The sequence below is a fragment of the Brassica rapa genome, chromosome A09 (assembly GCF_000309985.2).
Source record: "Brassica rapa cultivar Chiifu-401-42 chromosome A09, CAAS_Brap_v3.01, whole genome shotgun sequence".
In the NCBI taxonomy this organism is placed as follows: domain Eukaryota; kingdom Viridiplantae; phylum Streptophyta; class Magnoliopsida; order Brassicales; family Brassicaceae; genus Brassica; species Brassica rapa.
The window spans coordinates 29326059-29342622 of record NC_024803.2 but is presented as its reverse complement, the minus strand read 5'-3'; the positions used below and the strand labels follow the sequence as shown (position 1 = coordinate 29342622).

The 16564-nt window shown below is 37.9% G+C and overlaps 1 protein-coding gene and 1 pseudogene across 3 annotated transcripts; one reads left to right on the top strand and one right to left on the bottom strand.

Moving 5' to 3' along the window:
* The first annotated feature begins 275 nt into the window (after positions 1–275).
* Positions 276–10869, top strand: LOC103839032. 3 transcript variants are annotated; one of them, XM_018655169.2, is made up of 27 exons: positions 276–734; positions 951–1110; positions 1287–1379; positions 1515–1617; positions 1706–1868; positions 3559–3733; positions 4031–4159; positions 4249–4806; positions 4908–5540; positions 5663–5731; positions 5973–6083; positions 6151–6393; positions 6951–6998; positions 7088–7216; positions 7523–7666; positions 7741–7803; positions 7965–8075; positions 8171–8254; positions 8356–8403; positions 8671–8745; positions 8963–9058; positions 9395–9475; positions 9557–9628; positions 9963–10007; positions 10100–10183; positions 10271–10374; positions 10474–10869. In XM_018655169.2, exons 1-27 carry the CDS (start codon positions 523–525, stop codon positions 10535–10537), a joined length of 3897 nt encoding a protein of 1298 aa, XP_018510685.1. In that variant the 5' UTR covers positions 276–522; the 3' UTR covers positions 10538–10869. The 3 variants fall into 3 exon arrangements, with proteins under 3 accessions (XP_018510685.1, XP_009113756.2, XP_009113755.2); XM_009115508.3 differs by having other exon boundaries at positions 7511–7666; positions 10479–10869; XM_009115507.3 differs by having other exon boundaries at positions 7511–7666; positions 10474–10863.
* A 126-nt stretch (positions 10870–10995) lies between these two features.
* On the bottom strand, positions 10996–16563 carry LOC103839029 (annotated as a pseudogene).
* Position 16564: the final 1 nt, after the last annotated feature.

Genomic DNA, 16564 nt, shown 5'->3' with positions numbered 1-16564 from the left:
GCCCAAGTGAGTTTTTCTCTTACACTTTCAGATTTGTAGTTTTTCTTTGAGCTTCGGCCTTGTAACTGGGCTTGGCCCTTTTATCATCAATATTAAAAACATTAACGGAAAAGAAAAAGAACATGCATAATTTATGAATCTTTGTATGCAGCTTTTTATGTTGATTGGTAAAAAAGAAAAAAGAGCTGATTAAAAAAAAAAAAGAGCTGATTTGGTTTAAGTAGTTCAAAACGGCGCTCTTTGCAGATTCGGAAACGTAAACAACATGATGTTTTCGTATCTTGCGGACCTAGAAAATTTTAAGAAATGAATTGAATCCATCCCGGTTCTACCGAGTTGCATCAACCTCTTTTTCCTTTGTTTGTTTTCTCCCATGCCTAATTGCTCCTCCTCTTGTGTCTCGCCGAGATTCTTCTTCTTCTTCTTCTCCAACCTTGAAAAACCCTAGAACCGCCAAGCCACCGCGAGTGGCACACACACTATTTCCCCAATTCCGCCATCCGAATCTCGAATTCAGTAATAATGGCTACCGCCGCGGCGACAGCCAGGGCGCAGGCGCTCTCTCTCCTCGCCGCTGCCAACAACCACGGCGATTTAGCGGTGAAGCTCTCGTCTCTAAGGCAGGTGAAGGAGATGTTGCTGTCCCTGGAGCCGTCTCTCTCCGCTGAGATTTTCCCCTATCTCGCGGAACTCCACTCGTCGCCTGAAACTCTAGTCCGCAAATCCCTTATCGAGTGAGTCCTCTAGCAAATCCCTTATTGCTTCAACTCTCTTCGTTCTCCCCAGTCTTCGCACGAACTCGTTGAAGATTTTTAGGGTTCTTCTGCCATAGAACTGTTATAATCAATTCCTTAATACGGCGTGATGTATTTGAAACTTCTATAGGAGTTTAGTCTAAGGGGTGCGCTGATTTAATTCTGTTGATTTAATCGATTTGTTTTGGGTGACAGGATCATTGAAGAGGTTGGTTTGAGGATGCTTGATCATTCTGATGTTCTTGTGACCGTCTTACTAGTCTTAGCGAAGGACGAGGATCCCCTTGTTGCAAAGAAAGCTATTTCTGTTGGAACAGCTTTCTATTGCACCATCTTGGAAGAGATGGCAATGCAGGTCCGTTATGTTTCTCGAGTTGGATGTGTTGTAGTATGCTGATTTGGTGTTTAATAGTTTTAGTTTTATATGTTAGTAGAACCTTTGTGGGTATATTCACACGAGCAATATTCATAATTCTTCTCATTAAGTCTCCCGTTTGTCTCGCTGATGTATATTCTTGATGATCTCTACAGTTTCATCATCATGGTAAAGTTGATCGTTGGGTTGGGGAACTATGGAAATGGATGGTTAAGTTCAAAGACGCCGTCTTTTCTACTGCTTTGGAGGTATGCTGGCTGTGGATAGTCTTTTTTTTTTCTGTCTGTTCCTCTCTCGAGTAATGGTCTTTGGTTGAGTATTTGTTCTGCTACTCCGTCAATTTAAGCTTTTCTAACTTAACCCTGCCCTTTCGTTCATGATAGCCTGGTTGTGTAGGGGTGAAAGTTTTGGCGCTAAAGTTTATGGAGACATTTATTTTGCTCTTTACTCCTGATGCATCTGATCCTGAGAATATTTTCAACGAAGGTAATCTTGCAGTATGAATCTGAAATAGCACAATACATGATTTGTTTATTTTGTTTCGAGCATGTCAACTTTTTCTATTCTACTACAGGAAGTAGACAGATGTTTAACATTTCCTGGCTAGTTGGCGGTCACCCCATTCTAAATTCAGCAATGCTCATGTCTGAAGCAAGTAGGACATTTGGCATCTTACTAGATCTCATACAAGCGGCTGGTCGTTTACCCGGTGCACTGACGATAACTGTTGTTAGTTGGTATGTTTCTGGATGCATCCACTATTCATGTGTTTTCACCTTTCTCTCTGTTCTTCATGATGTTAGTTTTGCTTGGTAACCTGCTAGCTAGATAAAATGATTGCCAGATGTTTGTTTCTTGCAAGTAAGTTGAAATAGTTGCTTTGGTGCTCTCAAATTTTAGTTACTTATTGTTATGTTTTTCTGTGTTTTTTATTCTTTTACATGTGTAGTACGTAATGTGAAACACTCATTCTCACGTGCATGTTGGTGATAAAACAAACCCTTCAGTATGTATCTTGCTGCACTAAGAGTTAAGATGAGCTGATATGGGTTTAAACGTTGAGGTGTGTGCCTCATGTTTGTGAGATAGAACAATAAGCAGATGATTGTCTACCTTAAAGTGATTTCATTTTTTATTTATTTACTAAACTTTTGGCTGATAGAGATAAAGCATGGAAACAGGTTATAGCGCCTGTTCAACCCATTTGTTATAGTTGCAGCTAACTGAATTATAGTCTGGGGGAAAAAGGCTCGGCTGAAGCTGCATCAGTTATCGAATTTTGAAGTTGCCTGGTCATATGGTGCCCGAGTTTTTGGGTTCTGTGGAGCTCCGATCCAAATTAGAAGGGTCAGATCTAGTAGTTAGAAATGCTGTTTCCAAGTTACGCAGAAACATGGTAGAGGAAAGTTTTATATCGTTATGTGAACTGGATGTGTATAATACACGTATGACTGTTATGTTGGGATATTAAAAATGTATACACTACAGTATTACGGTATACACAGTATAATTTGGCAGTCAAAGATATTTTATGGTGAATTCTAGCCTAACATTTACATGTTGCTGTGATGAATATTTCTTCTGTATACATTTTTGGTGGATATTTGATATGAATATTAATGAGTTAAATACATGCTGCGTGATGTTATGTCATGTCTTACTCTTAAAATGTGCGTAGAAGTTATCTCGTGGTTGTTATGTCCACTAGGTGCCATATCTATAGTCACTTTGAACTATCAAAGTGCCTTTATCTGTTTTGGGGCAGCTTCAGCTTATCTTGGGAAATTATATATGCTTCGCAAACTAACTTGTCATTATTGACAGATATTCAAAAACTAGTACTTACCTGGCAGATGATTGTTTTTGCTTGAACTGATATTAACTTTTAGTGTCTGAGACCATTGATCTTCTAGAAAGATCAATGCTAAACTCTGAGAGGAAAGACATTTTCCACAGAGATGGTTTTGATTTTCCATTCGGTTTTACGTTCCCCTTAATTGATGAAGTTGTAATTAAGAATATGTGAAATAGATCATCTTATTGTAAATGGAGGAAGTCGTTAGGATATGCTAGCTTTGCAGAGTTTTTCTTATGTTGATATGTTTCCAGGAAAGAATTTCTGACTGCTTGATAATGTGATATGTAAACAATTTGTCTGTGGAAAGTTTCTCACAGGAATGGTTGCTCAATAAAATTCTAAATACTCTAGTATTTTTTGCGTTAGATAATAAGGCTGCATATGTTAAATGCAGCTGTTTGCATACGAAGAACCTTAGTGCAGTTTCTTTGACGCAAGTGTCATTCTTCTGTTTTCTGAGATGTGCAGTGATCCATTAGCTTGTAGAAGCATAACTGAACCATTTGCAGTTTTGAATATTTCATATGTAAGCACTGGTCTCGTATCTGACAGTATCTTATCTTTCGCAGTCTTGCGGTGGTAGCAAGGAAGAGGCCTGTCCACTACAACAGTGTCCTTTCCGTCCTACTGGATTTTCACCCAAATCTTGAGTCGGTAAAGGGGTGCCATGCTGCAAGCGTTCAGTATTCCATAAGAACTGCCTTACTGGGATTCCTTAGATGTACTTCCTCACCTATGATAGAGGTAGGGCGTTCATAATTTATTGTCTTATTTCTCTATGAAGTGTGTCTATTACCCTCAATCTTCCCTGTATTGTTTTATCTGATTAACATTTGAAATCATTATCAAACATCGATTTTAAGTATCTTTATGCTAATAATTTTTGTGTTGGTTGTTTCTGTTATCTGATCTCATTGTAGTCCGCTGAAATCCAGTGCTCAATTTATTTGCTTGATCAGACCATGTGTCAAAAACATCGTATTTCATTATGTTAGCTGATATTTGTTTTGTTACTGGTTATTTTTATTTGTGCATTTATAGTCAAGAGACAAGCTTCTTAGAGCATTACGAGCAATGAATGCTGCAGACGTCGCTGATCAAGTTCTCCGCCAAGTGGATAAATTGATCAGAAATAATGAGCGCGCTGCACGTGAAAAATGGTCTGGCAAGGTAAGAAATTTTATTTCTTCCTACGCGTCTATACCTATCAGTTTTGGTCACTGTAACCAGTAACTTCTCTTGATGAACCTACTTTCCAGAACAACCAGGCGGTAAATCATCAGAATTCTTGGGATTTGTCAAAGAAACGAATAATGCCCCAGGGTGAAGATGATACAGTCAATGGTGAGGTTGCTCCGAAGCGCTTACGCCATAATAATAACATGCATTTGACTCCGCAAGGTCAAATAAGTGATTCTCCACATGGAACTGTCTCTATCAATGGCATAGCTTCTGGTAACCATCCTTCAGACAGTGAGCCGACTCCAGTGGAACAAATGGTTTCAATGATTGGTGCTTTGCTTGCTGAAGGAGACAGAGGAGCTGCATCACTTGAAATTCTCATTTCTAAGCTTCATCCAGATATGCTTGCTGATATTGTTATTACAAGCATGAAGCATTTGCCTAGTAGCCCTCCTACGTCGACAACTTCACTGGCTACTCCAGCAGATATTGTCGTTTCTTCTTCCATAAATCCCATGCGTTCTCCGACTCGTCAGCCACAACTTCCTTTCGATTCAACCCTTCCTGTTGGGTCATCATTATCCGATGTGCCTAGCTTGAACGCGGGTGTCGACCCTAGACGCGACCCAAGAAGGGTACAAACTTCCGTTTGCTTGATTCTATCTTTAATGTTTTTCTCCTGTTTGATTCGATATTTAATGTTTTTCTCCAAGATAACTTACACGTAGCGATGCAGGACCCTCGTCGCATGGATCCAAGACGTTCAAATCCATCTGTGGGACCAACATCACTACCTGTAGGTGAGGGTAAAGAAACAGTCCCAGTTCAGATAGACATCTCGACCTTAGCGAGCAAGCCACTTTCGGTTCCTGCTGCAGGGGCTAGTGGTTCAGTACATCCAATAACAGTAGAGGATAGCCAAAACAAGGTGATGGGAAGTTCGGTAATCAGAAGAATCGATCAGCCTGATTGCAGAGAGGAATTGTTGCCTATTCCCAAGGAGTATAGTTACCTCTCAAAGGGCAAATCATCTTTAGATGTTCCACTATCTCCTTGCAGGGATGATGAAGGCATCAGAAAAACAAAGTTTGATTTGGATCCAGTGTCCGTTCCAGATTTTAATCAACACTCGCCTTCAGAAGCAGGACCGGATTTTGATCTACACCCTCCTGTAGACTCAAATATTACTGCAGCAGAGGAAAGCTACCGAGAGTTGGCACCTGTTCCATCACATGTTGAACTTACCAAAGAGCAAAGCAACACTGTAGGAAAGTTGGCTTTAGAAAGGATAATTGAATCAAATAGACATGTCTGTGGCTTTGATTGTAACAAGATTCGCATGGCATTGATTGCCCGATTGATTGCTCAGGTGAATGCCTATTTGATACTTATTACTTGTGGTTTTCCTGTTCCATATTGAATCCTATTTTCAAGTTTTTCTTTAAGTTTTTTGTTTACAAGGATAAATGTTATTTATGTTATTATTTCCAGATTGATGCTGGCAATGATGTTGCAGCCATACTAAAAGAGCATATTAGTGTGGATCATCGAGAATTCAAGGTACGTGTCACTAGTATTTGACTGCAGTGTTCATCAAAATCAGTCGTCTCTTTTTTATTTGGGTTTGGATTCTTAATCTCTTTTTCCATATCTGAGAAAGTATTGGCTGTCATTAATATTGTAGCATCTTAGAAGTGCACAATACTGTTACAGCGCGAGTGTTTATGTGTCTGCATAAACTTTTTCGTCTCCAACTCTATATCTAGAGGAACCGCTAATCTGTTTGTTACTTTGTTTCTAGGGGCATGAACTTGTTTTACATGTTCTGTACCATCTGCATTCAAGGGCGAATCTGGACACTGATGAATCCTCTTCCTATGCTAGTGTTTACGAAAATTTTCTCATAGCAGTGGTGAGCATTTATTCAACTTTTTCCGTTTCTTGTTTCTGAATCTCGCTTACTAACATACTTGCTGTAGGCAAGATCATTTCTGGATACTCTTCCTCCTTTCGACAAGTCTTTTAGCAGACTTTTTGGAGAAGCTCCACATCTACCTGATTCTGCCATAAAGCTACTGAATGAACTCTGCTCCACTCGTCCTGACCCAGTTGGAGGAGAAGCCTGTGATAGTGAACGTGTTACCCAAGGGCTTGGTGTAGTTTGGAGCTTAATTCTAGTGCGTCCAAATGAGCGAAAAGCATGCTTAGCTATAGCATTGAATGTAAGAATCGGTAGTCAGACTTTATTATTTTGTTTCTTACAAGCCTTGTCACAGAGTTACATTATAGTCTCAGTGATGGAGAATGTAAGAATTCAGATAATGTAAGTTTTAAAGTGGCTAGATAGTTCCTTCCTCATAACTTAGATATCTACATGTTGCCTTTAAAATCCCCAGTTTCTGTTGACTAGTCCCACGAAATAGTTGCAGCATATTAGTTCTGTTGCTATAATTTGGTCAAGTTAAGCTGTTTACTGCATTGAGGATTAACCAGCCCTATTTATCAGGGCCTGGGATGCAGTTTACCCTGTATACAGATCACATTATGAATTTCTAAAACTTTGATATTAGGATAATTGTTTAGAATGCACAGAAAATTGCAATTTCAAAAGCATTGTGTTTTGATCTCTAAGTCCAGAAAGGAATTCATGAGCTTCTACAGTAAAAGAATGTTGTGCTTGAAAGTTGAAACTTTCTTTGTATCTTCATACTTAGATTCATGGTCATGTCCTATTGATTTTTCCATGTTCTTCACGCATGTTTTAATCCTTTTATGGCAGTGTTCAGTTCATTATGAAGAAGACATCCGTGCAAAGGCCATCCGACTTGTAAGGAAACTAGTCTCATTATTTTAACATGGTTCTTATTAACTGCTGGTACAGTAATTCTAATTTATATTTCTGAAATGCGTGCATAGGTCACGAACAAACTATATCACCTTAGATACATATCAGAGCATGTTGAGCAATTTGCAACAGATAGGCTGCTGACTGCTGTGAACTCTGAGACAGATTTCTCGCAGACTGCAGAAGGAACAAAAATAGAGGTAATAGCATATAGTCTTAATCTGGTAGTTGAGTGAATATCATTCTTGAAAAGGTAGTAAAGCTTCAAAAGCCATTAACAGTTCTCTAGAGGGCGTTTAGCTGCCTTAGTTCTCTTCGAATTATATATAGAAAAGCTTACTACTCTTTAGAACCTATAAGATGCTAGTTGCTTTTTGTGTCTTCTCGTAAGCCTCTGAATTTTCCCTTGCGAGGATTGCCTAGTCGATGAATTAGGCATGCTTTAGTTTATAAACCTTGACTTTTTATGGGTTGATTTGCTGACTTATCTCCAGGCTAAAAGTCAGATAACTTCGACAAGTGACTCTCCAAGGTCTGGAAACTCCGAAATTCACTCTCAGCAGGATCTACAAACTTCTCGTGATGTTTCTGTTTTATCATTTTCTGATGCTCAGAGACTAATTTCTCTGTTCTTCGCTTTATGTAAAAAGGTTTGCTCCTAATGCTCAGAATATTCTCTCCTTGAATATTCCCATTGTTCTGATGAATACTGTCAATTTTCCAGAAACCTAGTCTCCTTCGACTTGTCTTTGAAGTTTACGGGAAAGCTCCAAAAACAGTAATTCAGGTGAGTTAGCCTCCCTCCTTAATAAATGCTCACGCCACTTATATGCATAACGAGTGGCGTGGTACTGAATATTCTCCGTAATGTAATCGGAATATAAAATGTTAATATTCACAAACATCAAACTGACTTATTTTGTTTTTTTTTTTTTTTAATTGGTTCAGGCTTTTCATCGACATATGCCTATCCTGATACGAGAATTAGGTTCATCTTATATTGAACTGCTCCCTATAATATCTGATCCTCCTAAGGGAAGTGAAAATTTATTGACATTGGTAAGTGGCTTCCGTGTTACCCTGTAGTATATCCACGTTGCTTTAAAAGTATTTTCTAATTTTGAACCAGCTCGTTGTTTATTTTGTATGTCTAGGTGTTGCAAATATTGACACAAGAATTGGCACCTTCGTTGGATTTGATTGCTACTGTAAAGCATTTATATGAAACGAAGCTAAAGGTTTGATTTTGTTATGAAGATCTTTCTAATAAATTTTCTTTGTTTGTATATATTTATGAAAATCAAAATTGCAAATCCTTACAAAAAGTTGTCTGCTGCAGGATGTTTCAATTCTTATCCCATTGCTTTCTTCACTCACTAAAGACGAGGTTATTTTCTAAATTCTTTCCATGGATTCTGCTCTTTCCATTTTCCACTACTTTACTGTGAAGGGAGATGAAGAGACTTGTAATTTTTGTCCGTTTGCACCCTATTATGTTGCCTACCCTAAAATGTGGAAATTTAAGTAGTAACTATTGAAGTATTCTGAAAATTGTCTGGTCTTTTACTGGTGGATGCAAAAATGACGTCTGAAATTGCTCATGAGTGGTACAGTTCCTTACTTCTTATGCAGACATTCTTTTTCGTTGTAACAGGTTTTGCCTATCTTTCCGCCGCTTCTTAATCTTCCACCTGATAAGTTCCAACTTGCACTTGCTCATATATTACAGGTATAATCCTTTTTCTGGTGGTCCATCCCGTAGTTGCTATCTTAGATATGTTAGAAGGATGTTGCGTATAATTCATTTCATGCATTGTTGTTTTTAGTTTCATATTGAACTTCTTACGGTGATCTTTTTGTCTGAGAAGTGGTGCGCTCTCTGGCAGAATATATCCTTTCTTCCGCTGTAACAACATGTCAGATCATTTTGGTTATATCTGTGACAGGGTTCTGCTCACACTGGCCCTGCGCTAACACCTGCCGAGGTACTGATTGCTATTCACGAGGTTGTTCCTGATAAAGATGGGCCAACACTGAAAAAGGTATTTCCTGATTTTCCATCTAAAGTGCTTTTGAAGGACCTTGTTGCGTGCAATTGTTTGCTCGAAATCAGTTATAGTGCTAGATCTACACTGCTGTGTACCTTTTCCTCATGTAAGCTGTTTATGCGAGGTCGATGATGCATTCTCATGCCATATGCTGCTAGGAAACTAGTGGCAACTAGCAACTGAGTAGTTAGAATGTCAGTCTTGCTATAGACCTGATTAACCTGTTCAGCAAGCAATGGACCCTTTATGCATTTTTGAAAGTTTTCTAGCTGTTTGACCTACTCTCTCGCCTTGTTAGCAGCGTCTCATTTGGCTGTGTTTTGTTTTCAGATAACAGATGCATGTTCAGCTTGCTTTGAACAACGCACAGTTTTCACGCAGCAAGTCTTAGCAAAGGCCCTCGGTCAGATGGTAAGTCAAAAGCGACCATATCTGTTGTAGAAAAGAACTAGTGGTTTAGATATTTACATCTGTGATACTTTATGGTTTCAGGTTGATCGAACACCTCTGCCTTTACTTTTCATGAGAACAGTAATTCAGGCAATCGATGCTTTTCCAACACTGGTAAGTGTCGTAATGGGTAGAGTAAAGAACAAAGTGACGTAAAAACCCAAAAGCTATTTTATAAAACCGAATCGAAGTAACATATATAGAATTCGAAAACATCCACGATATAGAAAGAACATGCATCACGCACATGATTATCTGTAATTCTGTGGTTGCTATCCAAGAGGACGAACATGTAGCTAGCAAGTTAATTTGACATGAACAAAAAATCTACAGACAAGGCAATAAGATGTTCAACACTAGTATGATGAAGCCTCATATATGAGGTTAAGGTTGCATTAGATTCTTTTAGTCCGAATACAGAAATTTCTGACTATTTATTTTTGGCCAGGTTGACTTTGTCATGGGAATCCTTTCAAAGTTGGTGAGTAGGGAGGTGAGTAATTTTAAGATCAAAGACAAGCATCAGCTTTGAGATTATTTTCCGTCTTGTGTGCTTATGATACTATTTCTTTTGGATGCATGCAGATATGGAGACTACCAAAACTGTGGCCTGGCTTCTTGAAATGTGTGTCTCAGACACAGCCACATTCTTTCCCTGTCTTGTTGGAGGTACAAGAAATGTGATAGAATAGAAGAACATATGAGTTTTAGTGTATTTACAGAAATTCTGAACGACTTTTTGGTATTGTTCTGCAGTTACCAATGCCGCAACTTGAAAGTATCATGAAGAAGTTTCCCGATCTAAGACCACCTCTTACTGCTTATGCGAATCAGCCAACTATCAGAGCTTCTCTACCAAAGTACGTCCTCTAAAATCAAATAAACATTTCGTTATCCGGTCTTTTATAAAGTGAAAACAACATGTCTCACATACTGAATCTTCATGCATGTTTTACCAGTTCAGCCTTTTCAGTTCTTGGGCTTGACAATGGGCAAGATTCGCGGTCACAAATGCACCCTTAGGATGCAGCCTTAACGTGACCCTCTCTGGAAGAATAGCGGAAGGAGACAAAGGCACTGATACTGAAATCGAGAATGGCTACCACACGTATATCTGGCCTACTAACTACATGTGCGGCTGTGTTTGCGATAAGTAGCAAGACGAGTTTTGTAGGCCAGCGTGTGTGGGTTATTCATATTTTCTTATTTCTTCCCCTTTTTTCTGTGTATATTTTTTATAAGCCTTCACCGTGCCCGTGAGAGGGGGGTCACCTGTAGTGAGTGTACAATCGCTTCAACTTTGTTTCCTATATAGAGAAGATAATAGAGTTTTAAAAGGCAAATATTATCTATCATTTGACCTTTAGATATTACATGGATTCAAGTTGGGTATTTGCCCATCACAATCGCTTCCTAAAGGGTATCGATTTGTAAAATATTCAATTACACTTGGACACCATAAGAATCAACAATACCCAAAATCACTGTTCTTGAAGAAGTCTAGGATACATTTAATATGATCTCGTAAATTTGTACATTGTTGTCTGGACACGATCAAATCGACCGTAGTGCAGGCGCATGTCTTGGAAATCAATTCCACAGAGAAGATGACAATGCTCTGGAATCATCAATAAATGTAATTCAATTTCATACTAAAGAAACACCAAATTTAATGGTGTCTTGATGTTCACGTTTTGATCCTGAACACCTGAAGACTTCAAAAGTTGAGAACGCTATAAATCTTTACCAGTCAAAAGTTGTGTCTTCGAACTATTTCACAGTTATAAGCGAAGCTTAGAGATTCTTCTGGATCACCCACCCTTGTGGATAAGGGATATCCCCGGCATCCAAGTGAAGATGCCAGTTCAGGATCCTCGAGCAATCTGGTGGAACACCTTCCATGTCGCTTTCATGATTTCATCTGCCACCACCTGCTCTATAAATGTTGTCTCCTGCTTGGAAACACACACGTTGTGATGCTATAATAAGATTACACAGACGGTTCACTCCGCACCCATAGATAAAAGGAGAAACTCATACTTGGAAACCTTCCTTTACGGTGGTGTCTAGTTGGCGGGTTGGATGGGAAAAGGGACGTCTCCACCTTTTAGGATCCCAGAGTATAGTGCTGTTGAAAGCAAATCCGGACATATCGACATGGAACCTCCGTAGTCTTTTACTCTTCTCATTAGTGTGCCATCCAATGACTTAACTTCCGTTGCATATTGGAGTATTGGACCCTCAAGGATGGTCTTGTTTTTGCTTGGCGCAAGCATTGCAACAGGCCACGTTCCAAATCGTCTACACAGAAGAAGAAGAAAAAAAGACAAGTATAGCAAATTAAAATGGGGGACATATATACTTTAGAAGAAGTTAGGCTTTGGTTATGATGCCGTCAGAATTGACAAGCATGGAAAGAAGGGAATGGTCAGAAGACCAAGACCAAGACCAGGACAAAGAGAAGTTCAACAAGAAGACCCTATTCAAATGACAAGAAATGAACAAATCTCTCAAACAAAATATAGACTGAGCACTTGGAAGAGTAAGCAGCAAAGCATAGAAAGTAAACAGTCCAGGTTTTGTGCATAATACACTTCAAATTCATATCTGTTTCAACAACAGAGTCATACGAGTATGCTACCAACGACACTAGAGAATCACAAAGTGAAGACAAGAGAGCTCTCCTCAACGAACTCCTCAAAATTCAATCAGTCTCTCAGCAGAATCCAACAATCTAACCATATCCTCATCCATTACCACAATTCAAAAGCAAAGCAAAGTTTCACTCTTTTTTATTTAACTCACCTGATCTGTCTCAAGCTCTGAAACAGCTCAAGCGAGTAGACATTGTCATCATCAGCAAAGTAAACAACCCCATCGAGCTTATGCAATTTCTATATGTTCCAAAGCAGTGTTCCTCTGGTGAACTCCCTTGTCCTTTAAACTCGCCATGTTCCTCTTGCAAACCAAGTGCAATACATTACTCCCGTCTTTCTCAGAATCTCCGAAGTCTCAAACGACGCCGCATTGCCCTCCACCACTATCCAAAGCACAGGAGACTCCACTAGCCTCAGAGTCTGAGCAATCCTGGTCAAGTAATACGCTTGCATCGCTCGATTGTACGTTGGTGTCACCACAATGATCAGCTTCCTCGCCACAGACTCCCATCTCCTCCTCCTTCTTCTCAATCTCCACGAAACCTACTCCATCTACGGCTACCTCTTCCCGTTTCGGTTTGATCTCGAAGTTGAACCGATTGATCTCTTCCGTTTGACCTAGTAGGAATCCAACGAGGAAGAAAGCGAGAAACTGGTAAAACGGTCGCCGCCATGCTTTTGGGATCAGTGGTGAGGTGCGAGGAGTTATTGTGTTTACTGATACTCTTCTGAGAAGGAGACGACGAGGGGGAGAATGGTGCGCCGACATGCACCGGAGAGAGAGTTCGCCGGATTGAAGGCATCTCGGATTACGTTGAACTCCTCACTCACTCACATTCTCCAAATCAGATTATGAACAACAGAAGAGCACCCATTCGTAGGATTTTAAGCTCGAGTTGGAATCAATAAGGTCTTGGGTTCAATCAACTCTAGCTCGCCTATTTGGATCCGTCCTCGCCGAGATCTGATTAAAGTTAAACGGGGTTCGTGGGACACGTGGCTAGAATATGGCTCGGAGATGAGAGGAGAGGGACGAACAGTCTGCTAAACGTTGGAGTAATAATTTGGGTGATGATATAAGGGCTGTTCGTTTGGTTGCCGCAGTTACCGGCGGCAGCGGCAGCGTCAACATTCTGCGTCAACTTTTGTTCTTTTCGTTAACGCAGGAAGCTGCGTCTGACGCTGCGTCTGAACGCCGCGTCCTGCGGCTGACGTCGATAAAACCTGCGGTCGCGATATAATACGCGACAGCGTCAGCGTCTGCGAAACGAACAACAACTGTCCTCATTGACGCTGCCGCCGCCGCTGACGCTGACGCCGAAACCTGCGGCAACCAAACGAACAGGGCTATATTCTACGTATGCGAGAGTTCGAAGAAGATACATATTCTGGTTTGTGTCACATTTTTGAATTTTTAAAATTTGTGTTCACTTTTGTAATTTTCATTTGATTTTTTTTTTCTTTTTTTTTTTGTAATAGTTTTGTTTGGATTCTGCTTATAACATTTTGGGGTTTGTATATATTTTATTAATTTAAGTAAGATTTATTATGAATCTAAACTCATTTCTAAAATATCCATAAATTAAAATCAATAAAATAACACTAACTAATATAAATTAAAAACTTAAATTTTTATATATGACTAAATACTAAAAATAAGCATTAGACTAAATATTTAATCTAATCTATTAAAACACAAATACAATTAATATTTAGTCCTGACTTTTTCTAAATATTTACAAAAAATGCCATTGGTCTTATTTTTATTTAACAACATTAAATAACCAACATTAAAACATAAATCAACTGAGATATTCAAACAAAATCTCGAATCTCTTTAAAATAAGCATGAAATATTTCACTCTTATACAAAACATCAGTTTTCATTGCTTTACATTCCACATATCGATTTATACATACATATATCAATTATAAAATGCTAAATATACAAAAATAATAAGAAAGTAAACCACATTCTTCATAAGCTATTTTATTGTTATCAATCTATATCTCTGTTCTTAATTACCAAATATGATAAACTATTAAAATTAAAAAGAACAATTTTCAATTACTTAAAATGCTTATATTTCTTTTTTTTAAACGTGTAAATCAGGCTTGGTTAATGTTTTGTTAAGTTTTATTCTTAACCTACACACTCAGACTAACAAAGCACATTAGATTCATATATGTAGCTTCAAAGCATATTAAATTCACATAACAACTAAATATGTCTGCGTAAACAATTTTTACTTTTTTCAAAAATGTCAAACCTCTTAAAACCACACAGTAAATTCAAGTAAAAATGCTTCATTTGTTGAAATAGTTACTCTATCATTTCAATGTTAAACCAACAAGACAAATATAAATAAATATATATATATATATATATATATATATAAATAATTTAAACAATTTACATTTCAAAATAATTAATAAAATTTATGCATATAAACTATAAAACATACTAATCATTGAGAAAATATTGGAAAGAATAAAAAGTAATTACCAAAAATTATGTATGATAAATTTTGAACAAGGTAAAAGATTAAAAGAAACACCCTTGCGGATGCACGGATCAATATCTAGTTATTTATTTAAGTTATGAACATTCATTTTGAAATAGAACTTGGGTTTGGATCTATAGCTATTTTCATATACTTCTTTGATTTAGATAATATCTTATGTCAAAACTATTTTATTGTAAAATCCGGTTGGATGCTTTTATTTATCAAATCAGATTTGGATTCAATTCAGATTTTGAGTTTAATTACAAATGTCTTGACCTAGTTCAAAGTTCAAACCCACATATACTCCAATGAATTATGGTGAATAAGTAAGGAAAAGGGACAAAAACCAATGTATTTTTTTTTAGTTTTAATATTTTACAATGGTCTTTAGGGGTACCTGAGAGCATCTGCATCAGTGAACTCCATGGGGAGTTCACACAGTTTTCGAAAAAAAAAATATTAAAATAAACAAAAACAATGAACCTGCCTCTTGGGAGTTCACTGCACTGAACCCGGATCATCACTGTAGCGCGGGTCCCACGACACGTGGCGGCCCGCGATTGGTCCGATTAATAATTTTTTTTAAAAAAAAAAAATCAAACAGAAATAAAATAATAATAAAAAAATACTTTGTGAACCCCTTCTATGGGGTTCACTAATGCTGATGCTCTAAGAGCAGGTCCAATGGGATCCTTACCCAAAAATCCTTAGGGATTATTAATCAATATAATATTTTGTGGGATCCACTAAACTTAAGGATTTTTGTCAAAATAGGATCAGGTTTGTTACTGTGCGCGTATTCCACCGCCACGTGAAACCCCGCGATTGGTTTTTTTTTTAACTAAAAAAAAATTAAAATAATTTTAAAAATCTATCTAGGTTATCGAGCTCAGAGGTACACCATTGTACCTGCTCTAAGAGCACCATTATCCTAGACACCCTAAATGGATCTCTTATTTTTTTTATTACTTTTTAATTGTAAAAGTGAATTAAGAGACTAGATGAAGAGATCCGAAAATTTAAGTGCTCCATTGCAAGTCTCTTATTTAAGAGTTTTTTAAAAAAAAGTTTTTTAATTAAACAGCAAATTTTTGATTTTTCTTATTAAACTTAAACTTTTTCTTAAATAATACTAGTTTCATTTATACAAATTTTTAAGACATGTGAATACTAGTACTTACAAAAACATACAAGTTTCTAAAGGAACATAAAAGAACGTATGTACCAAGTGGAGAAGACAAGCTCGAAGTCTCCTCACACAAGCAGCCCGCGACCACACTGCTCAGGTACCTTCCCCCCAAAAATAAGGCAACTGAACTCCAATTGCTCAGTTAGTGTCTCTTATGCTTTCAATGATCCTGATTGTGCGCTTGGTGGGAGACGTCTTGCTCAGCGGGTTAGGTATGTTGCAGCTGCAGAACTTGAACCAGAATAGAGATCAAAGGAAGCTTTAACAGACTAATGAGTTGTATTAACCAGTGAAAAAGAAAGCAAATGTTTGTTCATTGTGAGAGTAGATAACATACCAATATTGGAAAGCAAATGTTTGTTCAGGAGCAATTCCCCTATATATAAAAGAGAGAGCGGGACACATCATACAGCCACTATTGGAAAGGAAGCTAAGGGAAAAGAGTATAAATTGCAATGCACAGAACACACAAGACCTTAAACCAATGCATAGTGAACAAAAATGCATACGCTGAGGCTTATACCAACTCAATTCACACAATTCTAATCACTTCAACAATTCTCTCGAACTTAACTTTATCTCATTTTGACTCCCATTTGATGCAAATTACCAATGCACAGAGAACATACATGACCTTGAAGCAATGCTATTGAACAAGTAGAAAAAGCAAGCAACCAAGAAAGGTTCAAAAAAACAT

Excerpts from the sequence above, each read along its gene's own strand:
- LOC103839032 (XM_009115507.3), top strand. The coding sequence starts at position 523 with ATGGCTACCGCCGCGGCGACAGCCAGGGCGCAGGCGCTCTCTCTCCTC. Across the intron at positions 5,541-5,662 it reads TTGCCCGATTGATTGCTCAG|ATTGATGCTGGCAATGATGT; the intron begins GTGAATGCCTAT and ends TATTATTTCCAG. Across the intron at positions 10,375-10,473 it reads ATCAGAGCTTCTCTACCAAA|TTCAGCCTTTTCAGTTCTTG; the intron begins GTACGTCCTCTA and ends ATGTTTTACCAG.